The sequence below is a fragment of the Sinohyriopsis cumingii genome, chromosome 12 (assembly GCF_028554795.1).
Source record: "Sinohyriopsis cumingii isolate HCF-2022 chromosome 12, ASM2855479v2, whole genome shotgun sequence".
In the NCBI taxonomy this organism is placed as follows: domain Eukaryota; kingdom Metazoa; phylum Mollusca; class Bivalvia; order Unionida; family Unionidae; genus Sinohyriopsis; species Sinohyriopsis cumingii.
Genome location: NC_142972.1, coordinates 94,638,684 through 94,666,270, shown reverse-complemented (window position 1 = coordinate 94,666,270; position 27,587 = coordinate 94,638,684). Strand labels below are relative to the sequence as shown.

Below are 27,587 nucleotides of genomic sequence, written 5' to 3'. Positions count from 1 at the left end.
AATAATCGCTGACAAACAGTAATGATTTTATGTGAATTGTTGCCGGCTTATCTTCCACTAATCAAGATTTCTACTCTATCAACATCAGCGATAATATTAATGGTACAAAGTTTATTTTTAATTACCGGCGAGGTTTGTATTTTACTACACCGATCGCAAGCAGAAAGGCCACTTCCTGCTGCTCCTTTAGGTGGTTCGTCGTATGGATCTGGTCGTAGATCAGGAAGCCCTGCTGGAGTGTCTCTGACTCAGTTTTTCTCTTTTCCTCCTTTTTACCAGACCTAGGTGTGACATCCGATTTTCTCCTTTATTCTTTCTCTATTTCAAAATGACGCCTTATATCCTTTTGTTTTCGTTCTTTTTCAAGTCCTGACTTTGCATCATATGTATCTATTGTTTGTTTAAAGATTTCAAAATCATGGTATTCCTTTCTGACTTGTTAAATATTAGTAGCGACAAGATATACATCTTTGATCCAATCGGTGGATTTTAGACTGTAATCATCTTTAGTTTTTTTTTTAATTTATCTTTACCACCCTCTCCAAATGCAGCAATTTCATATACTTTGTCTGGATCTTTGACAGCGGTATTACCTTCCACAGTAAATTTATATATGATGTTAATTCTACCTCTTCGTGATGTTGATGGTGGTAGTTGATATTCGGGTGGTGGCTAAAATGGTGGGGTGGTCAAGACGTCCGTTAGTATTAGCGGGTAATGTCTCAAGAGTTTTTGTGTTGCCTTAGTTGGTGTAACAATTGTTTTGGGTTGGTTCGGCAATTGTCTTAAATAACTGCTCTGTACCCTCTGTAAATTACGCATGAGCGTCCTGTCGTTGCTGCAGCTGATGTATGGCAGAATCACGTACTGGAATATATTTTTTTAATTACATCCAGTCTTTCCCTAGCTAGTTTAGCTGTACTAGATTCCATAGTAAGGGCAGATTCAGTCATTATTATCATTACAGCAACGATTTAATTACAGATCACTAAGTCAGCCAATGTATAATATTATACTACATGCAGTTGACGTATACTGATATAACATCACCGCCCGTAGAGTTCATTTGAATTACTTTAGCCAAATATTCTTAATAGAGACAGTGGCTGATAGGTTAAAAAGTGCTTTCAATCTTTCGATCGACCTGTGAAAACATACCTCATGTTCGATCCAAGTAGCACGCGAATGACATATTGTCGGCGTTTTACACAGTTTATAATAGGGTTAAGATGGTGCCTGCGATGCATCGAAAAAGATGAAATATCGTTGAAAGGGCAATTGCAAAATTATAAATCTTAACCAAGATGTACTTGCCAGAGCCCCTTTCAAATCCCCAAAAGGGAGTTCATGTTATAGCACCCTGGGTTCATTTGGTTGGTGCTTGATTATATTAATAAACCAAAACAACCCTCTGAATCTCAAAAAAATTCGTTTCGCACTTAGAGATTTGTCAGGGTAGAGGGTGTTCACACATAATTGGAGAAAAAAAAGAAAGCAAAAATAATGGAAACAACTATGAAAACAATTACCCAAGAAAATAGTTTAACATATAATCCACATCTATCGAGCTGGTCGCAGCCATTTCTTTTTGCACAGATTAATAAATCTGCCACAGGTAAAATAACAAATCGTACAAGCCACGGATTGGCCTTTAAATAATTAATGAGTCAACGCTGCTTGGCTGAAAATAGCATGTTTTCATGACATATTACGAAAGGTGGGTTTAGTGTGTGTGTGTGTGTGCGTGGATAACCACAAAGTCGTTATTTTTGGGGTCGCTCGACCCCCTTGTGCTGCTAGGAATCGCAGATTGGCGTATAACCCATTGAAACTGATCCATAAAGTGTGGCAGTGCAAAAGAATATTACAATGCCAATCATGCAGCTCTGAGAATTTTCACATTTGTACAAATAGTGTCTGACTCTCCATTCACTGGCTTGTGGCTAAAATACGTAACTTGTCTTAAGTAATTACGGCTAAATATGAGTAGAAAAACAAGAAAAACAGCCGATTAATATCAACAAATCGTTCCTGCTAAATGGAGGATTATATTATCACATCAATATACACTTTTCTAATTTAAGGCTATCAATATCAATCGCGCAGTTTAACAGGGGAGACGATTTACCTACACAAAATATATATCATGCAAAAGGCATGAACAAATATGCCTATACAGGGGGTGGATTTTTTAAAAGCAATAGTACCCTTATTTCAGTTATATATACTTATTTATTTTTGGCTGAAATATTAATTCTCCATACATTTCGCTGCATCAATACGTAAACGTTACATCATTACAATATAAAAAAATTTCGAATGCATAAACTGGTGTCAAATAAGATACAAAAAAATGAATCAACTGTAGTAAATCATTGCATATATACTGATCAACCATGATACAAACACGCAGATAACACAACTACAGTGTCTAGAATCCACACGCCATACACCCTCTCCCCCACAACTCACACATAATGGCTGCATAAAACGAAAACACACACATAAAACATACATACATACATACATACATACATACATACATATATGCATGCATGCATGCATGCATACACACACACATACATACATACATACATACATACAGACAGACAGACAGACAGACATAATACATAAATACATACATACACACATACATGCATACGGGGTCCCGAGTAGCCGGGTCGTCTAAAGCGTTCACCGTTGCGGATCACTTACATCTTACCTCTCTCTGCGTGGGTTCGAGTCTCGGCTCTTCCAATGGGGTAGGTGAGAAAGCGTGTCAGTAGCTTCTCGTGGGTCGGTGGTTCTTTCCGGGGTTTTCTCGGGTTCTTCCTCCACCATTTATACTGGCCGCCATGTATAGCATGTCTTGTGCTGACAAATATCGTGAAACCATCTAACAACAAGATAAAAACATACATACGGTAGTACGTTAGTGTTGTTTGTGCTAATAAATGCAGAACTGTTTTTAGTTTATACGGGACTATTATTCATATTATACCTCCATCAGCTAATGTGTACGAAATACTAAAACTCGAACCACCAAGAATAGGCGATTTTCTTTTGTCTTACATTCAGTATAGTATACAGTGAATGGAAATCTGACTTCACATTAACATATGATCATAATTATTTTATTAAAAGGCTATATTATTCAGTGTCAACCTGCTATCTGCCGAGGCTGAATGAGTCTCTGTCTCTATCTGACTCTGTTTGTCTGTCTCTCGTTGATTTTAAATGTTGTATCACAATTGCGTTAAACATTATACACACACAGAGAAACACACACACACACACAGATATATATATATATATATATATATATATATATATATATATATATATATATATATATATATATATATATATATAATTTATCTTCAAAAAACTTGTGTCCATTTCATATTTTTATTACTTTGCTTTCAATTGGCACCATGTATTATTATATTATTAAACTCTCTCTCTCACACACACACACACACACACAACTAAAGGGCGTCTTATCAACCCATTATTTTCTAAAGGCACGATCCATGACGACAACACAACAAAGCTATGAAGTTCTCAGCCACACATTCACCATTATAACAACACTTTTTCCAAACCTATTTCATTATTCAACTGCGAAACTATAGAATAATACCACCGATTATGTAGCTAGATCAGGCTTGTAGTTATTTACAGCTTAAAACTTCCTGATATCTGAATATTGGCGGAGTTTGATAATGCGTATTTAGTTGCGTAGCATATTATTGGCTTCACTGACCTGAACCAACGCCATCCAATTAACACAACGTCTAATCTGTTGCTGTGTTGAAAGGTAATTTACCTTTTCGAAAGGCTGTTCGTACTGATACGGTAATTGCCCTTGTCTGTTGACATGTCAGGAAATGTTCAATCATTTTTATATGCAAAGGCAAATACACTATTGATACAACCTGGGCAACGTGGAGGTTGGAACACATGACTGATTATTAACTGCAAAGGAAAATGTGGTCTCTGAATGCTTATATATTGTAAATATTTCCTAAGAAAATTATCGCAAAACGTGTCTTCACTCCTTTTGTCGAAATACACACACACACAAATACACACACACACATACACAGAGGCACACATACACAATATTATTTTTTCTAAATATGCAACTTGCGCCAATCTATTTTTTTAAAAATGATCCAGATGCCATCATTCCTGGGGGCACACTTTAACATACATTATAATTCTTGCAAACCATCAAAAACACAATATGCCCAAAATACTGTATGAAGAAGCTACATTAAGCGACAAGTCCTAAGTGTATGTATGTATGTATGTATGTATGTATGTATGTATGTACGCTCGCATGCATGTACGTACGTGTGTATGTGTGTGTGTTTGTGTGATTTGGATTGTTAACGTAGCTTTAACAATTGTTCAGTATTATCGCTACGGTGTCTGCAGTGTGGCAGTTTATAGCGATGTCTAGCACTGGGGAATCATGCTCCAGCCATGTAGCATGGTGTCCCACCCAGTCACATTATCCTGACACCAGTCCAAACACTAACCTTTTAATGCTGAGTACCAAGCGAGGCAGCTGTTAATACCATTTTATAAGTCTCTGGTATAACTCGGCCGGGAATCAAACCCACGACCTTCCGCATCCGAGACGGACGCTCTAACCACTAGGCCAGTGGAGCGGCCCGTACGTATGTACCTACGCATGTATGTATGTATGTGTGTATGTATGTATGTATCGACCTTTCCGGTGGCATAAGTGGTTAGAGCGTCCGTCTCGGTATCGAAAGATCTCGGGTTCGAACTCCATCCGAGTCATACCAAAGACTAATAAAAATGTTACTAGCAGCTGCCTGACTGTGCGTTGATCTTTAAGAGGTTACTTTTAGGACTGATCGGCCTGGTTTCAGCTGGTACATGATGCTAGATGTCTGCGGCATAATGTCCCAGTGCTAAATATCATTATTATCTGCCACAATGCAGACATCGTGAAAAGTTGTTAAAGGTACCTTACATATTTATGTCACAAACACACACACACACACAGATATATATATATATATATATATATATATATATATATATATATATATATATATATATATATATATATATATATATATATATATATATATATATATATATTTATATTTATGTGTGTGTGTGTGTGTGTTTGCGCGTGTGTGTATATATGTGTGTGTGTGTGTATGTCTGTGTGTGTGAAGGGGAAAATTTCTGCCGATCTATGACGAACACATTAGTTGAGACCAGATTTATGGGAACAGGCGTATCAAATCGCCATACTGCCATGTTCGGTAATGTCTTTTCGAGGTGAGAATTTTATTCTTAATTAAGCATTCGTCTATTTAGCCCACATAAGACTGGTAGATACAAAATCTAATTTCGATTCCATAGTGTAAATGTCAAAACTGAAAGATCGCAGAAACGCTGTTACTCAAACTACAAGGTCAAGCTGATCACGACTTTGGTGCCTCTAAAAAAAGTCGGCATATATTTTTTATTCTGATTGGTTACGCTCAATATGGGGCGTGTTTCCCACACTAAATTTCCTACTTTTAATATCGCCACATCGAATATTTTAATCAGTCTAAGCTTTTCTGCAATAGAAAATAAGTGTAGAAGACTCTGAAAGTAACTTGGGAGAAATTATGTCGGAAAAGTGTTGTCGATAAAAACCGACGAAAGAATTTGGCGGTAGAAGCGAGGAACGCTGAAAGCTCAAAGGGAGAAAATAGCTCCTGCGACGTATTTTCTCTGAGACGTATCCTTTGTCGTATATGTGAATCTATATGCTACGCATAGAGTTGAGGACCGAAAGAGGCAAAACATAGTTAGGTGGAAGGAACAGCTACAATGGAAGTGGAGTGAACTGAGAAGCAGGCTATACAATTGCACAAGGCATTGACTTCGATTGTTCACTCGATCCTATGATGAACTAAATCTATCAGTAAAACAGAGTGGCTACTTTATATAAATATATGTGTGTTCTTTGTAGTTCGGTGAAAGTTTTACTTCTAGATGCAGACTATATTCCTGATGTAATGAATTCTCACAATTGTTTTATGTAAATAATTAAATTGTTGTTTACATGTACGGGAGCTCGTGTTGGTCTGTTCTATATCTCTGCTCAGATCACTATCTATTCCACCTATAAGTTTCATCACTTATATTTGAATTTACTTGAACGGGGCAATAACACCGAGGGTGGTCAATCTCTAGATAACGAGAACCAAATTAAGCGGACACCTTGAAAGAAGGTACAAACTGCCAACCCACACACCTCTTGCAAGAAGAGGAGACTTTGTGTAAAGTTTCTACAAAGTGGACCCGTGGGTACCCTTACAATATATATATATATATATATATATATATATATATATATATATATATATATATATATAGATATATATATATATATATATATATATATATATATATATATATATATATATATATATATATATATATATATATATATATATATATTTCTGTGTATGCTAGTTAACCAGGTTTTTAAATGTTTTCTGGCAGAATTTACAGTCATTTAAATTATAAGAATATTTCAGCTTTTTGTATTAAATGGGCATGCTGTGTTAATTTAGTTAGGCAACTGGAAAAATACATTTTCTCTAAATCACGCCGATGTTAGTGGCTGATGGCGGTCAACCAAACAGTTATCTTCATGCCTAATGTAGCAATTTGCGCTAGACAGTCCACATTAAAGCTATATTTCTGGATAAAATACTAAGTGGCGATAGGCAGTCAAATTTATATTTATGGCTAGTATAATCAGTGGCAGTTTACTGATGCATCATGATTACGTAGACGCCAGACTTCTGGTTCGCCTCTTCCATATGAAACAAAATTAAAAACAACCGGCTGTAGACGACTGAATTTCTGCAAAGGGGAGGGGGACGATAGTACTATATATTCCATACCATTGCAATGTAAATTGCGGATATTTATTTCTGGATTATTGACGTAAGTGGATTTATTATATTGCTTGGTAACCAAAGAAACCCACTGAAACGTATCGTGCAAGAAAGGAAGAAGAAGTAGGCGTACTAGTATGTAATATTACTTAAAAAATAACAATGGTACAGGCAACGATAATAATTAACTGGTTTCGTCTTGAAGATGGTTTTCGTGGTGCTGTTGTTGATGAAGGTGAGGCCGATTAATTCTTCTTTTAGAGGAGTAATGATGCTGTATTTTGCCACAAAAAAGTGCACGTCAGTTCAGTTGCACTACACTTTTTTGGTATATATCTATTTTGGTATATGTCTACGTGATCCTGTTGATTTTGTTTTGGTAAATGTACAAGCTTATTTCAGCAGGCACATGCGCATTGCTTACATATGTGTTTTTTGCACACAAAAAAAGCAAATCATAAGTGTTTGCAGCCGAATAAAAAATTTAGACTTTATTTATTTCACTTACTTCTTCTTTGACATCTGATATGTAATTCAAAATTATGACGAGTTTTATACTCACGCAGGCCAATCTGGTTCTGGTTCCTTGATATAACCTGGGAAATTGCGTTTAGCTCACATTTCCTTCAGCATGATTTAGACAAATAAAGCACATAAAATGCTGTTTAAAACCTGCCTTCAAAACTTCTACTGAATACTTGTACAATGGCCCTGATGAGGGCGTTTTGTGGCCTCTTGCGGCGGAAGCAACCAGACAAAGCGGATGATACGACCGATCTTGGCTAAAGAAAATTGAACCCGTGCGCAAGCTAAGGTCTTTGAACGAATCTGATGCACTGAGATGCGAATCAAACTAGGTATTTTCATGATAGGTTTGTATGCTATCCTATGCCAAGGGTGCTATAGTATATTTTCTTTATCATTAGTTCCCTTTTCAATTACCATTTATTGATGGACACAGAATGTCATCCGTTTAAATCACAACTTGTGCTAAATCATGTTGTGCGTCCTCTTGTAGCCGATGCAACCAGACACAGCAGATGAGTGTGTGTGCGTCATTTGGATTTTTAACGTAGCTTGAACATTTTTTCCAGTCATACCGCTACGATGTCTGCAGTGTGGCAGTTTATAGTGATGTCTAGCACGGAGGCATCATGCCGCAGACATGAAGCATGCCCCACCCAGCCACATTATCCTAACACTGTGTGCTTATGAATCTAGATCAATGATGAATTTCCACACATTGATCATTTGTGACGCATGAAAATAATGATACAAGGTATTAATAGTTCTCGTTGTATGAATGCATTTAATATGGTACATAATTTTATCGCAATCCCTCCTGTATTCCGTCCCCTTATCTCATGCATTCATGAATACTCGACAAAATACGCATAAATATGAAGCGAGAAAGAAAAAGAATTCGGACTGGATGAAAACCTTGAAACTGAACTAACACAACGTAAGCTACAAGAATACAGTTCGACGTAACTATACGTGTACACTTTCCTTGGGATTTATCTATAGTGTTCATATAATCGACGATAAAATGTTGCAATAGACTGTGGACATCATACGGTAAATTTCTGGATTACATGGCACACATACTGTAACATATATGGGGCCTAATGCTTTATTTTTGTTGCTGTTGTTGTAGTTAATTAAACCTATTATAATGTTCTAACAGTCGATTATTATTAATTAAATATGACAATGTCTATTGGCCCCCTTTCTGTCTGTATGTCTGTCTCTGGACCATTCTACCAAAATAAGGGCGAAAATCCATGAAAAGACGAGAGTAGAGGATTTACCTTTTGATTCTCGCTTGTGTCATACGACTATATCTCTAAACCTATGAATGATGTTGAAAGTAAAGTCAACGAGACCAAACCAACAGAGACAAATAGACAGACGGACAGAGTGACACAGAGACACAAAGAAAGAGAAACAATTTCGCGCTCGGTAGCAATGTTAATCAAAGCAGAATAATGACAGACCAGCTATAAATGTATTAAATATTGTAATAACCGATTGGTTGTTTATCATTTCACTTTCTTTCTACCCACACTTATTTCCATGCGCCGGTACATGAATGGCTGAACGATCAGTGTTTGCAGTGCTCTATTGTCTTTATTAAAACCATTGTTCATGTTTGAATCATAAGTGTTTCTTATATTGATTTAATCTATGTGAATAAAAATAGAAATTCAAAAAGAAACCAATGAATTTATCAATATGCAAATGTGCATGTGAATCGCCAGAAAGGACAAAGAACAACAGTTTGTAGCGGAAACACTCGGCAGGGATGTGATGTGTTCATTCACTCGGGCAATATATAGATGCCTGCAGTCAGTCTTAACTCCATTCAGATGGCAAAGATGTGCATTTGTATGTGGTATAGCCTCGTTTCCTTTTACTGAAGCATTTATACATCTCGACGTGACAGTCGCGTGTCTGCCGCATAAAAGGCAAATTTTATTATATATACATTACATACCACAAAGGGTCTGGCAGTTAAATGAATATCACGCGATCTCACTTCAGAACGCATCACCTTCTTCACATCCTGACGTCATTGTAGCCGCTGGTATACGTTTTTTCCTGAACTTTCAAGCTGCTCACAAAGTGTGAAAAATTGGAGGAATCTAAAATTGTTTTGCCTGCATTGTGAAACACTGTCGTATTCAAGTACTACCAACTTTGCTTTTAATGAGAAGTATACAATTATGATTTAGAAGAATGAAAATTGCATTTAATAAAAAAAATCCTAGAAAAGGCATTCATTATACTCTGACTCTGTTATCCAGGTCATCATTATGCCGAACATAACTTGAATTCCAAATGATGCATGCAAGTCACGAAAAGCAATTAGTACTGCTTTTTTCCTAGCACATAACAGTACCTTCAAGTCCTTCATTTACTCCCCCCGCCCAGTCGAAACGTTATGCATTCAATTGTCTGTCGAAATTTTATCTTTTATTCTATAATTGTTTGACTGTTACCAGAATTTTAGCTCGTCAGATTTAAAACTAATAAATTTCTATGTTGCGAAATTAAAAGCAAAACATATATCATCAGTGAGTGGCCGAAACCACTGCGATGGCTATTAAACCCGTTATTGCAAACTCTATGGTGGATCTAAAATGCGGGAATATAATCGCTATGATGGATCGTAAACTCATGCCTGGAATCTATGAAGTGGATCTAACACATTTGGGTGGAATCGTTGAAACAGATGTTAAACTCGTGCCTGGAATCGCCCTGGTGCATCTAAAACAATCGGTTGGAATCTGTAGAGGATCCAAAACACCTGAATAGAATCTATTTGTAGGGTATAAAACACGTTGATGGATTTCGTACAATACCTTATGACGAAATTATCTGGCAATTTGCTTAAATTATTCCGTTTAAAAACATTATTCATTCGGATTAAATGAATTTAGACCTGTCAGGAGTATTAAACCTTTTTTTTTTTTTTAAACCATGCACATACGTGAAGAGAATGTAAACGGGTCTCAAACCTTGTTCTATTCTATGCACATCAATACTGTTTACTTTAGGTAATAAGCTCTGCGAGGTTTCGCTTGATTTTTTGGAGGTTTGTTAAGTACCATATTAGTTACTGCTGATACCGGGGTTAGGGAATACCTCACTGATTGATGGATTGACGTCTAGATTGGCTAGTAAGTAGATGGATGAATGTATAGACGTATATGTGGGTTAGTGCGTGGATGGATGGAAGGGTTGACGTATTGGTGGTCGGTGCGTAGATCGATATTTTGATTGACGTACACGTTGGTCAGTGAGTAGGCTAATCGATATATTGATATTTTGAGGACTTAATGATGAGATGGAAGGGTTGATTAAATTATGGTTGTGTAAGCGGTTAGCAGGATGGATTATTTGAGGTATAGTTTGGTTAATACGTATATGGCTGGATATATTGACGTAATGTTGGGTCGGCATGGATGGATAAGTTGACGTATAGTTGAATTTATATATATATATATATATATATATATATATATATATATATATATATATATATATATATAACTTGAGGCTACATTCAAAATCGATGACGACATAGGTTTAAGTTCTGTCTACACTCATGAATAATATAAGTTTATTAATTAATCGCGTACCATTGTCTCTGATTCTTATCTCATATTGCTTTGCATGAGAAAGGGAGAGATAGAGAGAGAGGTAGAGATCTTCATTTGGATCATATTAGGATGAACTAATAGGCTCACTGACCAGCCAATATAAAGGGAGACAGACCTTCAATCCTATCCATTTTTGGGAGGATTTGTTCAAGACTTTCGCTCAGGTATAAAACAAAATGAAATATTATAATACACCCAAGGTGTGTACTGTATGTATTTACTTCTCCATTTATAGCTTTGTGAGATGTTGTGTCTATTTCCCGATAATGGGAAACCTGTGTTGATAATATGGATTCTTTGTCGATATTGAAGGTCTGTATTGGGGAGATATTTCTGTGACGGTCATTAACAAATTATTAAAGATTTATACAATATTCCTTTCTTCATAGATTAGTCAAATATACATATAATAATATACAAATTAAATTCACACACAAAGATGTATTATGAATGACAAACAATATACACAAAGCAACAGAGAACTTCTGCAGATTGGAAACTGCATTTGCAACAAGATTATATGTTCCCTTGATGTTAATGGTGTATTCCTGCAAGTCTAAACACCATTTCAACAATATATGATTGACATGTTGATAATGAAAGCAATACGCTTGTGATTCCTGAAGACAATATTCGGCGAAGGAACAGAACGAACATAAATTTAAAAGAGTTGCAAAGCCGATATTAAAGCCAATCATTCCTTCTTGATTGCATAATAGTTTCTCTGGTGTTTATTTGGTACATGGGAGGTATGCAAAACATTACGTTCTAAAGCGTTAATGGACAAGGTTGGTTCGTGTCCTTTAAATATATGTCCGACTGCAATATTGACTGCAAAGGCAGACGGATAGTACTATGTTAAAATATATACCAATGGATCAAAAACAAACAACCCACCAAGAACAGCAGCAGCAATAGTCATCCCTGAATCTGAATTCAATATACAAACGGGATCCAGATTACCTGACTATTGCTCCATTTACACCACTGAAGTCTGGGCTATACTTGAATCACTACAATGGATCAAAGACAACCAATTACCTAAAGCAGTCATTATAAGCGATTCCCTAAGCGTTATCAAATCGATCCAAAATCGCAATACACACTCTAGGGAACAATTCATCGACAGAGCATGCCAATTAATCGACGATATCACCACAGCACATCAATTAGTCGAGCTCATGTGGATACCGTCGCACATTGGAATCTCTGGCAACGAAACACCAAACAAAGTTGCAAAAACCAAACTAGGAGATCAAAACTCTATCAAGCTTAACTATAGCTCTACAGAAGCAATAAGCTTCGCACAAACATATATAGATCAAACATGGCAAGATTTTTGGAACTCCTCCACAAAAGGTAAAAAGCACCATGAAACCCCAAAAAGCGTAGATAGGAACATACAGCTACCTAAGGGTACATATTTAGAACAGAAAACCATAAACAGGATAATAACCAGAAAAACTAAACCAGCAAACAGTTATGGAAGTTTGTATAGGACCCAAACCAGCAACCATTAACTGCTTTAACTGCCACACCACCGAAGATCTACACCACCTATTCAGTATATGCCCAAAATATCAACCCGCTCGGAAAATATTTATCAAAAACCAAAAAGAGATTGGATCTCCTCACACATACCCAGAGTTGCTTGTGGACTCTAATAAAAATAAACAATCAGCATATAAAAATATAAACAAATTGATAGGCTCAGCAGGACTTAGGAACAAAATATAATTACTATCCCCACAAAACCAAAAGACCCAGTAACTAGCTAAATAAATTGAGAAGCCACCACATAAAAACTCATAACATATCATTCAATTTTATAAAAGCATTAATAAATAATTCACTTAGAAGCAACTATAAAAAACTAAGAAAACCGCAAAATCGGATGTCCTAGATGTCCTTAACGAACTGTGTAATCGGCTAGGACTCCTGTCTCTTGCTAAATAAAGTATAAATAACATTCAATCTCTTAAACCATTAATTAATAAATGACTTCAAGAGGTAATATTTAAAAACTTATAAATAACATAACGTATGAAGCACACCCTAAACACCTCGACTAGTAATACCATAATAACATTGAAAATCTCTCTTCATACATGATTTCTACTAAAAACCTCTATAAGCAGCATAGAACATCCCCCTCCTTTTAGAACATTTTGAAGAAGAAAAAAAAATCGAAAAAAAAAAATCGCAAGAAACACCAGGCAAATGCAACAAGAAACCAGCGATGTAAAGCAGCAGGACCGTTCCCGAGCTCTCCTTCCCACTAATGACAGCCAACCATTCAACTGTAAGGGTCCTTTATGGACCCACAGATTGAGGCCAAACTATTAGGGTTCCTTGATTCCATAAAAGCCTGGGGGAGGTGGCACCATCTCCTTACCCAGGAACAACTAGCAGGCTGCGGTGCAGTCAGAAAAAAGGGGCACATGCACAATTGTGAGCACGCCACTATAATTAAACTCAACAAAAAAAATGTGTTGCCTTTATTTGATGTTTGTTGATCTACAACTTAATTATGATTTTTTGGGTGCTATGGGTAGTTTTGATTGGATTACATAATCGAAGTTGTGTGGGTGAGATGGGTAGTGTTGGACTGACTACATACTTATGGGTACAAGATAAAACCTTTATTTAGAATATCTCAAAATGTTTGTGATACATTTATTTGGACACCATTTTTAAATTGTCGTTTGAAATGTACTTGTATATGTGAAAGTTAAACGCTTTAAACGAAAAGGAAAATAGTAAGCTTAAAATTAAAGGTAATACAATTCATCATGCTGAAAATATTAATTGTATTTTAGTGATAAACCGAAATAAGAGAAGGCTTAGAGCCTGATGGAATAAAGCTTAGAATCAAACTTCCTACATTTTGTGTATGTCGATTTTCCGTTTTATGTAATTAGGAGGATTTTTACGTCAAAAAAGTGATGAGAAAGAGGATACTTTTTTGTTGCTAAATATATGTCATCATCAGGGACATTAGCACAATCATCGTCAGCCCACTTGTCTTTGTCAGTCTGATTAATGGTCTAACCACATTTGTTCGCAACATCCTCATTACCTTTATGCTAATATTTAAAAATCCCTCTCTTCTTTGTTGCATCCAGCTTGTTGTTTATGTCGTCTTATAAAGCCCAATGACAAGCATTAACTTATGTAGGAAAGTATGATTTATAGTTTTAACTACTTCTCATATGTTTTACAATTTGTATCCATATCCTGCCTCTGTTCTATCTCCCTCTCCCTCACACTCTCGTACTCTGTCTATTAGCAAAGAAAAAAATGACCATACCACCTTTATTGAAAACAAGGAAATGGTTTTATCCGTTTGGCCTTTGTCAAGAAATGATGCCATTTGCCTGCTATTCACGTATTTCAAATTGCAATCGCTTATTCACCTCTAGATCACACACAGGCTACACATAAATCGTTTTCAGATATATTTTGCTTTTGTTGTATCACAAAGCTGCATTAAGCAAAAGAGTTTTGCCGTACAATCTTCATTGTAGTTTGATAATAACCTAATTTGTCATTTAAAAGATTTATGGAAAATGCATTACATTATATAAACAAACGCATTTGTTTGCTCTTGTCGTTTGCACCCTTTATACTTTTTATGTATGTGTTTTGTGAAACAACATCGTTTAAATCTAGGTAAATAAAGGGACAATAATATGCGTACATGTTTAGAACTGACGAATAATTCCAATTAAATCAGTCTGATTGCGGAATGCATATTGTTTAGTTATGGAAAAACGTGATAATTACGGATTGATATATTGATCACGTATAAGACTTAAATGTAAATGACTTTTTAAAAATATTAAAATGAAATGCAGCATATGCGAACAGCACAATTCTGGATATATTCAGCAGTGGATAGATGAAAAGAAACAGTAATATTACAGAGAACAAATGACGGCATTGGGTACTAAACAGCAGCAAATGCACAATTTAATTTAAAATATTTAACATAAAGACATCATTTTGAAAATATACCCATGTGATTACAATGCATCCTTGTATCAATTATAACTGTCGTAGCAAAATGTATTCAAATCAAAAAGTTTATTTTCCGACTAGATCCATTATTCGGAAATTCAAAGTCATGCTAAATCAATCTCGCATTATAAACAAAAACCCTACTTACCTTTCCATTTTAGGCAAACAGAGAAGCGGTTAAAGATAAAGAACATTCCCTTAAATATTTTAATTAATGAACAGAAGTTTAGTTAATGAAAACCATCCAATTATGCAATGGGTGATATGGAAGGTTTATGATAATCTAATGTTTATATGTTTTCCTTCAGTTGAGAAAACTAAGAGACCTGAGGCTAAGGGACATATTCCTAATAAACTTAAGCTCAGATTCATCTAACCTACTACTACTACTACTACTACTACTACTAATAATAATAATAATAATAATAATGACACCATTGTTTATGAGACCAATACAGCGTACACTAAATCTTGTTATGAAATTTAAACAAGGCACCTCGACAAAAAAGGACTTTAAGAGGCAGTTGTCATTTAAAAACAGTTTTGACATTAAATTCATGAAGGTCATTATTTAATGACATTTATAATTCCAAAGTCTCCAACCACACCTTCTCAATATCAAGTAGTAACGGTAGGCAAGTTTTGCTATACGCACAATGGTGTTTTTCTGAATAATGCTCACGTGTTTGTGCATATAAAATCCAGGTATATTCTACGCGAGATAATCGATGCAGAAGTGAACACTGGAGGTTGATGATACTGAATAGTATATTTGAAAAGTTTAAAAGTAAGCATTGTCTTGTGTGAATAGTTTTTAATTTTTAAATCTCGAGCTAAGGCTCGTTCGATCATTCCATATTGCTAAATGGTTGTCTTTATGTGACTGAAGGAAGTGTGAATGTATGTGTCTTCTTGCGTTTGGTCAACAAGTCCTGGGATTTTATCTAACAGACAAATTGACTTTCACATTATTTTTAAGTTATCGTTTGAAACGCACTTGCATATGTAAAAGGTGTATGCTTTAAACGAAAATGAAAATAAATTTAAAATTAATGTTTAGAGAGTTGCATTATGCTGAAGCAAATTACTTGTATTTTAGAGAAAAACGAATCTCACCCCGAAAAGATAGAAGGCTTAGAGTTTGATGGAATAAAGCTTAGACATCGACGTCAATCACCCGTTATGCGTTGAACACTTCTAATTTCCAATGGTTTATTCATCTCATGTACAATGTTTGAATGATGCGAACGTACACATAAGGAGCTAGAACTCTCTTCAATATTTTTCTTGCTTTTGTTATATCAGGAAGCTATAATAATCACAGGGAGTTCTCCGTATAAAGATATTATATAGTTTAAAGAACCTTAATTACAAAATGTTATGAAAAATCCAATACCTGTATAACCAGCGCATGTGTTTGCTTTTGTTATATTTGCTCTTCCTTCTTTATATGTATGTGTTTTCTGAAACAGCTTTGATTAAAACTATACAAATATGGGGACAACAGAATGTTCAAATGCTTAGAACTGATGAATAATCATATTGCAATCAGCAGATTGCGCAATGCATATAATTTCCTCATAGCCAAACGTGATAATTATGGATTTATTTATTGATCAGGTATAACAGTTAAAGAAAAATGAGTTCGTAAATATTTTAGAACAGAAATGCAATCAAAATGAGAACAGCAAACTCCTGGATACATTCAGCACTAAATGAAAGGATATAGTAATATTACAGACAGCAAATGCGTATTAAGTTGGCATTGTGTATCAAACAACAGTAAGATTATTCCACCATTTTGAAAATATGCCTCTGTGCACAAAAGGGAAATGTTTGTTATAAGATAATATTTGGTGGACAATATGTGGATAATCAGAATTGAAATCTGTGGGATATTCCAAGTTCTAAAATTTGCACCTGCCATTTCACTTCATAGCAATGGTTTAATTATGACAAAATTCGACAAATCGACAGTTTCATTTTCTTGACTATTATTTAGACGAGACATTTAGTCCATATAAACATGAAATAAAAAACACTTTAGTTATTGAGTCTGCGATTGTTACGTTCTTAATAAATCCATAGGACACTTCTCAGAATTGTGCTTTTCATCTGATGCATTGTAGTGTAGTATCACATTTTAAGCTGTGAACAAATTTAAATCTAATGTTGTATTACGATTTCGTGCAGTCCGTATCTTTCCAATGTCGATACACTGGCAAGTTGCACAGTTGTGCGATAGTTATTATTTGTTTTGGAGGGATTGAATACACAATGATGAGTTGGTTGTATTAGATGTTTTCGAAGGTCAACTTAATTATGGTTGTTTGGGTGCTATGGGTAGTACTGAATGGATTACATAATCGTAGTTGTGTTGGTGAGATTGGTAGTGTTGGACGGATTACATAATTATGGGTACAAGATAAAACCTTTATTTAGAATATATCAAAATTGTTGTCACACGTTTATTTTCGGCGTGTACATAATAGTAAATTAGGATTACACCACTGATGTCACTAATACTACTTATCCTGTTGTGCCATCCTATATATTCTTAAATGCTATGCAATGTGAGGTAATACAACTGATTGAGTTCGTGTTGTATGGCATTGTATAGTGATGTTTACCACCGGGGCATCATGCCGCAGATATGTATCATTTGGTCCCACCCAGTCTTATTATCTTGATATTAAGCTGAACAGTCGTAACACTAACAGAGAGCTGCTTGTCCTATTATATATGATTTTGGTCTGATTCGTCAGATGTTTCTGAACCTACGACATTCCGCATTCGAGACAGACGCTCTAACCACTTAGCTCACTGAAGCAGTCTATTGAAATGGTAAAAATGCATAATTATATCAATGATAACTTTGGGAGGAAACCTTATTCAAAGGAAGTGTTGGCAGCTTTCAATACAACCACTACTCAGTCTTTCAAAGTCGTGTTCTTTCTGTCTTCTATTTTGAAAAACAAGCTATCCAGCCTTTAAGTTTTAAGCAAACATAGAATAGATACAGAATAAAAAAACAGTCGATTAAATATGGAATCAATGGAAACTAAAATATATATAAATAATCTAGAGAAGCTTTGTCAGTAAAAGCAAATCTTATATATAATGGGTGTCATGAAACGTTTTATGAAAATCGTACGTTTACAGGTTTCTTTTCACTTGGTGTATATGTCAAGAAACATGAGGCCCCTGAGACGTACATTTATATCCAATAAATATATGAATCTCACTTACTAGCAAAGATTTGACATTAAATTGATGACGGTCATTTTTCTAATTAGGAAAACGTTGATTTCGGAGCTTATCAAGTTAATTTCATTAATTCATCTGCAGAGAAGCTATGCTTACATTGACCTTAGCCGCATTCGATCACTAGTCCTCAGGTGCATTCATCGCAAACTAATGTTGGTTCTTTCCACTATACCACATGTGTACATTGCACACAAATACGGCTTAATTGGTGATGACATAGCTACATTGGCTTCGACTGCAGATAGGCATCTAATCATCCTCAACATGTGTATATAATTTGTATTACATTTTCATGCGTAGAATGCCTAGCTAGAGTGAATCAACATTTAACTCTATTGTTTTAACATATAAGAGTTAGCTACTTAGGAATCATCTCTTGTACTGTATATTATTCGTTGACGTAACGTCCTATGATCAACATATATAAGGATTCTATTCAATATAATACGTGACTGTTTTAGGGAAATTAATTCTCATTTACCCCAATTGCAATCTGATATTATTCTAAATATTAACATAGACACTGATATGCGGTGCTCTATTAAAGGTGAATCAGTATACATTCATATGCAATAACGTAAGCCTCATACACTTTAAAGTGCTTAGCTTCGTATATTCTGAAAACATGCCATTGTTATTTTCTTTATTTGTTTCTGTCATTTAGGGAAGTCGGAAATGATGCTTCTGCAGCAGAAATCGCAAGTCCTCTTTCTGTTAGCGGGTTTACATAAAATTATCTGCATAAAATGTTAAAATTAAATTGTCACTTGAATGGAATCGCTGAAAACATTTGCTATCATAGGACGCAGGTTGTTTAAATTGCTAACAGTTCATAATTCCCTTATTCCTGTTATGTGACTGGAAGTTCCTGCTGCAGAAATTACTCACAATAGACTTAACGGAAGGAAGTCACATCACCAGAGCTACAGGAATTGCAAGATACAAAAACGTATTCTAAATGGTTATAAATCTAAAAAATCCAATGAACCAAGATACTAAAATGATCAGAACCATACACGTATAAATAAATAGTGCATCACTTTGTGGAAGTATCAAAGGAATGGTAAGGCCTCAGTATGCACTTTGCTAAGTCCAAAAACCAGAATCTCAACCAATACAAGCACCACCATGTTTAAAGATTGCTGATCCTGTATAAGACGGCAAAGTTTCACTATAATGCGCGGAAATGTAACACCTGTATAGGCCGTAATAGGTATACGAAACGGTAGAAATGATATTAAAATTCAATACCTATACGACATTTCATTTTCTGACTTTCATTGCGGCATTACTGTAGGTTATGGTATTGCTGAGTCAAGTAACCATGATTCTAATATACATCTCCTAAATCCAAGAAAGCGAATCAACGAATTTTGTTAAAGTAACGTACATGAAGCATATATATATATATATATATATATATATATATATATATATATATATATATATATATATATATATATATATATATATATATATATATATATATATATATATATATATATATATATATATATATGACTTTTCGCAACGTCCAGCTACGGAAATTGTACAATGCAATTAAGCTGACACTGTCAAGACATTATTATTCAAACATTCAAAAATTTCTCATCAAATTCTCACTTTAATTTTTATATAAGGATTATATTTCTACTTCAATTCCAATTTTACGCTACGGTAGGCATGGTATACTTACAATTCCATGATTTGAAAAAGATGTCTCATAACATACTTGAATATAAGATTTGAATTTATCTCTTGAAATATTGTAACCTTTTTGGAAATGATAATGCGAACAGTATTCTAATCACTTCGAACTTGTCTTGTTTCAGAAATAGTTACCACTTTGGAATGTAACTAGGATATTGATACGTTTCCTGGATATCACAATGGACGTTAGTATATTAAAAATCTCAAAAGTGCTGCCGTGTGGATGACCGATCATGGACCCTTACTATTAGAAGACTTTACGGATTTCATCCTTAGTATTAGGAAATAAGATTTCGATTCCGAAATGTCGCGAGGAAATATTTTATGTTCAATTGGTCTTCTAATTGTTCTTACTATTGGAATGAGTGAATCAAGGTCGTGTAATTTGGAGGGCACGTCTTATATATGTACAAATATATCACATATAGAAGATTTTCAACTTTACTTGCCAATCCTTGTACAGAAAGTAACGCTTATTGGAACGAGGACTATCAAAGAGTCCTTTCCTAATGACCTTTTCCAAGATATCAGTTGGACAAATGTATCGGAACTTTCCCTTCATATGTTCACACGTATACTTTCAATTGATAAATCCTTTTTGAAAGGACTGAACCACTTGAGATCTTTATCGATATCAGAATGCTACTATCTTCAAGTCATTGATTCTGCATTATTTGACTCTACTCCTGATCTTGAAACATTACATCTTGATGGGAACCTCATGTTGAGATTATCTGCTGTCGAAAATGCTCTGAAAGGAAAAGTCAATAAATTGAAGAGTCTGTCATTACATCATCTTCAAGCAGAAGTTCATGAAGCTGGTTTCATCGGTAAAAACTTTATGAATGCTCTTGAAGGAAAACAGCTTCTATACCTTGATGTCAGTTATGCCAATATAGCGGGAATTTCTTCAAATGATAGCTTACACGATGTATTATACAATTTAAGATATTTGAATATATCACATTCCAAACTTCCTTGCTATAGGTTAATGCGATTTGGGATCGGTGGTCCCCTCCCAAATCTTGAGGTGGCAGATTTTAGTGGATGTCAAACGTACATAACGAATCCTAGGGTAAACACAGTCAACATTCACAAATGTAGTTTGCCTCCAGAACTGAAATACTTATTTCTTGAAAATATGTTCTCATATCAAAGAGAACTACGCTTACAATTTGAAGAGCAATATACTAATTGCAGCTTGTGTAATCGTTTGGAAGTCCTTGATTTTAGCAATAACAGACTTACTCATTTCAACGTGACAATAACAGGAGTAGAGTGTTTCCTTAGACTGGTAAAGTTCAACCTTTCCAAGAACGGTATGGAGTACATATCACCATCAGTGGTAAGTAGTGTCTCAGCACTGAAGGTCTTGGACATGTCTGAAAACCAGCTGTATAAAATGCAACATATGGGTGATTTCAATAACTTACTGCGGAAGAACTTGATGCTGGAAATAATATATCTTCGAAATAACCAACTTAGTTTTATTCCAAACAACTTCCTCATTTCCAATACCAGATTGCTGCTTCTTGATTTAAGAGACAATGACATTAACAAATTTAGTATCAACTTTAGACATTTCTTGAACTTGAAGATCATAGATTTAGGTAAAAATCGGCTAGGAGGTCTGTTTTCTAGTATGTATCAAACATTGGAAGTACTTTATTCATATCAAGCAAACAACAACGGAAGCACACTTAGCTTCTTAAATAATAATCTTATTTTGCAGTCGCTTGATAGGAAAAGTATTACAGAAAGGTATAAATATGGTAACAATATCAACGTGAGTTTGTGTCTTGAAGTCAAATGTAAGACTATTCCACAATACCTAACGATTGATTTATCTGAAAATCCCATCGACTGCAGGTGTGAAAATGAAGGCTTTCTGAAATGGGCTGTCAATACAAAAATACGATTCGTCAATTCGGAAAGTTTGGTTTGTAATTATGGAAATAGGAATTCTCTCCTTGACAGGAAGTTACACGAAAGCGTTGAATTTGATTGTCTGCTTCCTGCCCTTCTCATCAAAGCTATTTCAGCAATTCTTTCCGTCATTGTGATTTTCAGCATTGTAATTCTCGTGGTTCGTAAGATTCACTTGAATCGTCGCAAGGCTCAAAATATTGAAATTCTAAAAAGGGAGATTAGAAACCGTCATCATAATTTCCGGTACGTGGCATTTATTCCCTACTCCAGTCATGATTACGATGTTGTTGAAAATAATATATTACCAGCTCTTAGGACCTCCATAAAGAAAAGACTGGATACAGACAAGGAAGTTCTTTGCACTGGAATGGAACATTTCATACCTGGTATGCTCATCATAGATGAAATACACAGATGCATCGATGAATGTTTAGTTGTAGTTCCCATTATAACATTAGGTTTCATTCAATCGCCATGGAGCCAGAACGAATGTTCAGTTGCGATTCAAAAACATAGAAAAGTATTGATTTTGATGGAGAAACAGACAGATATATCACATGCCGGGACAACGGTTACAAATCTGATTGAGAATTACACAAGAGCAACATGGTCGAATAAGGAGGGGCAATTTGTGATTCATCCGCCGTTGAATGTTGTTTGTGATAGAATAATTACTGTAGCTGCTGAAACCCTAAATAAACAAAAACATTATCAACGTCAAAGGCCAGGTAATTTAATTCCATTACTTGAGGAGAATCCACCGTAATAGCCCCGACATATATGCACAGTAAAATGTATCTGATTGATGGACAAGTAGAACGTTTTCTTAAGGTGTTTTATTCGATATATTACTGACAATTCACCCCGATCCTGAACGTTATCAAAAGTTTCATATATGGATGGAGAAGACCGTGTGTAACAGAGCAGAATAATGCGCTGTGTTTTTCAGACTTCACAGCTTCTGTTTTGTCTTCTTTCTTAATTTGCTACCTTCGCATAGATAATAAACAATGTCTTTGAAAAGTTCGTCATAATTCTGCTATAAGTTTACACAGACGTATTACCCTGAAGTTTTTTTTTATCGCATTCGACAAGGTCAGAGAGCGCGGAACTGAGACTATGTAGTTGAAACTTTGTCTCCTACTTGTATCATGCGCTTGTTTTATTAATTATATATACAACAACTTCACGTCTGTGGAATGTTATTGCATCAGAATGAAACAATTCTTCCATTGTTGTTTCACACGTGAATAAACATTTTACTGTCGTGAAGATCGTTGTTTTATTTGAAATATGATTTCAAAGGTAAACTTAAGTTCTTGATCTGATGAGACTGTTTCATATTATAAAAGTATATTCCCGTACATTAAGTAGACATAGTTTTGCTTTTTACGTTTCCCCACACCTAAAGCCATATCCAGGCTGCATATAAATTTTGTCCTTCAAAATCCACATGTATCATTGCAATCCGTGTATAATACGTTTTATTCGTTTTGTTTCAAAACATCTTGTTATGGTGTTGGTGTTTGTACATGTAACTCAGGAATTCAGCATGATGGTAGAAGAGCATAAATTAGTTTCTTTCATTGCGAATAGTCTTCAACACCCGATCCATGATTTAGCATTTGAAGAACTAATACTGTTTGGGCGAAAAGGCATACAAATGATAGCAAGGAAACAAAGATAAAAATATTCACGATACACAGATTGACAACTGTTATATCAAACATGTATAAGTAAAACATTGTCAGTTGCGCGTTTAATAAATTTAAGCCACAAATCACACGGCAAATATCACTATTTCCATAAGTATTGGATTAAAAAGTATGTGAGAGTTAAAAAAAATATTTGATATTACAGAACAGATTTATAAGATTTGTTTTGTAGTCTGTCTTAATTTGCTACATTCACCGAGATAAACTTGCACATGTTTGCAGCCACATGTTCCATCAGTTACACAGACTTAGTACCATGAAGTTAATATCGCAGTCGTTGAGGACAGAAAAGGTGGAGTTAAGACCATTTATTGACAAAACGTCTCTTCCTTGTATCAGACACCCATCTTAATAATTAGACTTGGTTTAACTTCACTCCAATAGAATGTTATTACATCGAAGTGAACTAATTCTTCTAAACGTATGAAACATATGTGGAAACATTTCGCTGAAGTGAAAAGCTAAATTGAAATTATTGGCCTGTTAAAAATATTTATATTGTATTTTTTTCCCCTTACATTTAGAAAAATAAACATTTTATGCTTTAAACTGCATGCAAAAAAAAATACATATTTGTCACTTTTTATAGCTTTCTGTGTTTTTGTTGCCAAAATGTTACTAGGATCGATGTTTTAAAACTTTTGTATCATTATGTAATCCCAATTTTATAAATTGACCACATCTTATACGTTTTGATAGAACGTAAGCGGCCATGTGATGCTGATCTGGAAATAGTTAGACATCGATAAGTTATGCTCATTAGTTTTGCTTCACTATTTCCAGATCATTTGATGTGAAGTTTTTTCTATATAAACCCCGTGATTTCCGTGATCGACAATTAGAAGTTAAAACAATGTAACTGCACATATCTTCCTGCACTTCAAGCTCACCCCTTTTGCCTATGGAGAAATATGGCAGGTTTCAGAAGCCCATCTTCGGAAATTATTGCTTTTCGCCTGGTCAAACTGTTTCAGCAGCTGTTTTTAAAGGTCAGTGTCATATGTCAAGCAAGGAATTCCCATAATGGACACGATTTTGCTTTGTAAGAACGAAATGGTTAGTAAATAATAACAAAGAATGCTGCAACAAAACGTGTCATACGCAAGAGTAATTCTAGAAAAGAAGAATAGCCTTTTACAAACTCCATTAACCATGTTATATATATATATATATATATATATATATATATATATATATATATATATATATATATATATTAAAATAGTGATCATAATAATATACCACTGGCATGACCAGCTATAACACTCCAGTATTAGTATATATAGAATCGAATGCTCTTGGATGGCGAAGATCGGTCTATGTAATCCCTTGCAGTTAAGAGGCTAATGAAAGAAAACTTCGATCTACATAACGGTTAGTGTTCTTTTGACGTAATCTGCTGTTCTAACGAAAGAAGGGAAATAAATCTGAATTATATGGATAAAACGATAATGGTTGGTGATTTACTGATGTGTTCATTTACGATTACCACATTCTGCAAAATTTTTATCATTCAGCTTGTTAGTACATTCTTTCGTGTCCAACAAGACGAAACATTTGGATAAAACGGTTCAAATTAGTGAGGGCAGATTTGCACATCACAGGTTATGGATGAAACAGGAATTTGTGTTAGCATTTTGCGGGAGAGAAATGACCAACGAACTTCAACAATTTGTCATCAGTTTTCCAACAGGGACATTTAAGATTTCGATAGGTATTTGTAACGATATTACAAGAAGAAGAAGCAGCCCATGCATATGTCCCAAAGAAATTACACGAGAGAGAGAGAGAGAGAGAGAGCATTTAAATAGGTTTAAACTCAGAACGTATTGTCTCATGTTGTGTGTATATACTTGCTTCAGACAATTAATAAGTTTTATTCCTTTACGCCAGAAGCGCTTGTGACACACGTTTTAACTTAGCATGTACAGATGATAAATAAATAACCAGCAATGAAAACGCGTCTACTTTGCAAAAAGCCAGCTCGGGTTTTAACATGTCTTTGCCAGTGTAAAGCAGTGTGTGCGTGTGAAAATGAATGTCCTTTAATGTTGTTGTAGTTGAGAATAGTGTAGCTTATCACAGGTTTATGGACAAATTACAATTGAAGGTACCGCGGCGGTGGCCTAGTGGTTAGAGCGACCGCCTAGGATGCGTGAGGTCATCGGTTTGATCCCCAGCCAAGTCATATCAAAGACTTATAAAAATGGTACTAACAGCTGCCTCTCTTGGCGCTCAGCATTAACTGGCTAGTGTTATGGACTGGTCGGCCTGGTATCAGGAAAATGTAACTGGGAGTGACATCATCCATACAGTGCGTTTTGGAAATGTTATTGGCACTTGTCGCCACAAAAATTAATTTTATTATGAGAAGCAAAAACGGCATGTATTAGTTTGGGACTTTTAGATTTTAGTTTATTATTGGCAAATTGCAGACAACCAGCATTTTGATTGTGCAGCCAGAAGATTGTGTCAGAAGCGGTTCTATCAGAAGTTGGTTTGAAAGGCGCAATTTCTAATTCGAAGCAGGTATTTTCTTCAATGTTATGAATGTTTGTGCCATTAATTTGTGCTAGTAACACGTGGCTTTTAAATTTCACATCTTGAGTTTTCTTTGTGCCCAAGTTTATTTTTTCGGCAGTAGTGGAAATTGTGCCATCTTTGTTCTCCCGTGTAATTTCTGCAAGGGCATATAGCAGTGCACCAATGTGGTGACATGCCTCGCCCTCGCTTAAAAGTTGAAGTTGCAAATACGCATTATATTGAATTTTGTCTTAATGAAAGATTTATGAAAACCAAACCCATATACTGCAGTCAGGGTTTTGTCTCTATTGTGATTTGGGAATGGATGGAATCACTTTACATCTGACGATACAGTGGCCGCATTACTCTAAAATATTCCTAGACTCCAAAGAGTGTACATGTCTATCTCCTATATAGGCTTTCGATCTCAGCTGATGTTTGCATTTCATAGTAAGTACCAGGTAATTGTAAATGTCTTTGTCAGTAAACGCTGGAATGGCTAAAACATCACTTGTCCAGTTTCCGAGTGACTCTATCTCGGCACTTTGTTCCCCTAGTGGGGTTGTCCTCACGCCTGTCTTATCCATTCATCTAATTCGTTCAGTTTCAACCTGACCACACCTTTTGGCCTATTAATCAATTCATTTTTGTTACCTGTTAACAACTGTTCATGTATACGAAATTAACGTTTCAGCCCTTTGATTGCGTAGCTACCAGTTTCTTCGGTGTTAATATATTGGTCCATTGCTCGCTCCAGGTACTTGCCAGAAGTTCTAATCATGGTACTCCGCGCTCTAGAGGACAGGGTAAGAAACTCAGTTTTCACATTTGTCTATAGTGGTTCTTTGAGTTAGAGGAGTTACACAGTATAGTCAGAATATCAATGTGCTTGACAAGGCACAGACTCTGATTAACAGATTAATGCAATCCAACTGTTCATACCTAAGAAATGCACACACTTTGATTAATATAGACAAATGAAATTGAATAGTACTTGTGCTTAACAAATGTATATACTCTGATTAATAGTCAAATGAAATTCAAGATTGCATGTACCTAAAAATGCAAGCCCTCTGGTTACTATAGACCAATTACATTCGAGAGTAATTGTTCTTAAAAAAAACACACTCTTATAAATAGACCAATGAAATTCAAGTGCATATGTGCTTAACAAAGGCACAATATGATTAATAAAGACTAATGAAATTAAAGAGTACATTTGGCTTACAAAGACAGACACTGATTAAGTGATATCAATGACACTCAAGAGTGCATTTGCTTAACAAAGGTACACACTCTGGCTAAGA

At 35.2% G+C, this 27,587-nt stretch overlaps 1 protein-coding gene across 1 annotated transcript in view; it reads left to right on the top strand.

Moving 5' to 3' along the window:
* LOC149787008 (toll-like receptor 10) overlaps window positions 1-24,262 on the top strand; it is a 43,294-nt gene extending 19,032 nt beyond the window's left edge. The window contains exon 2 of the mRNA XM_089977555.1: window positions 20,236-24,262. Coding sequence (XP_089833681.1) covers window positions 20,418-22,808 — 2,391 coding nt within the window. The 5' untranslated portion in view covers window positions 20,236-20,417 and the 3' untranslated portion in view covers window positions 22,809-24,262. The remainder of the gene's footprint in view (window positions 1-20,235) is intronic.
* Window positions 24,263-27,587: the final 3,325 nt, after the last annotated feature.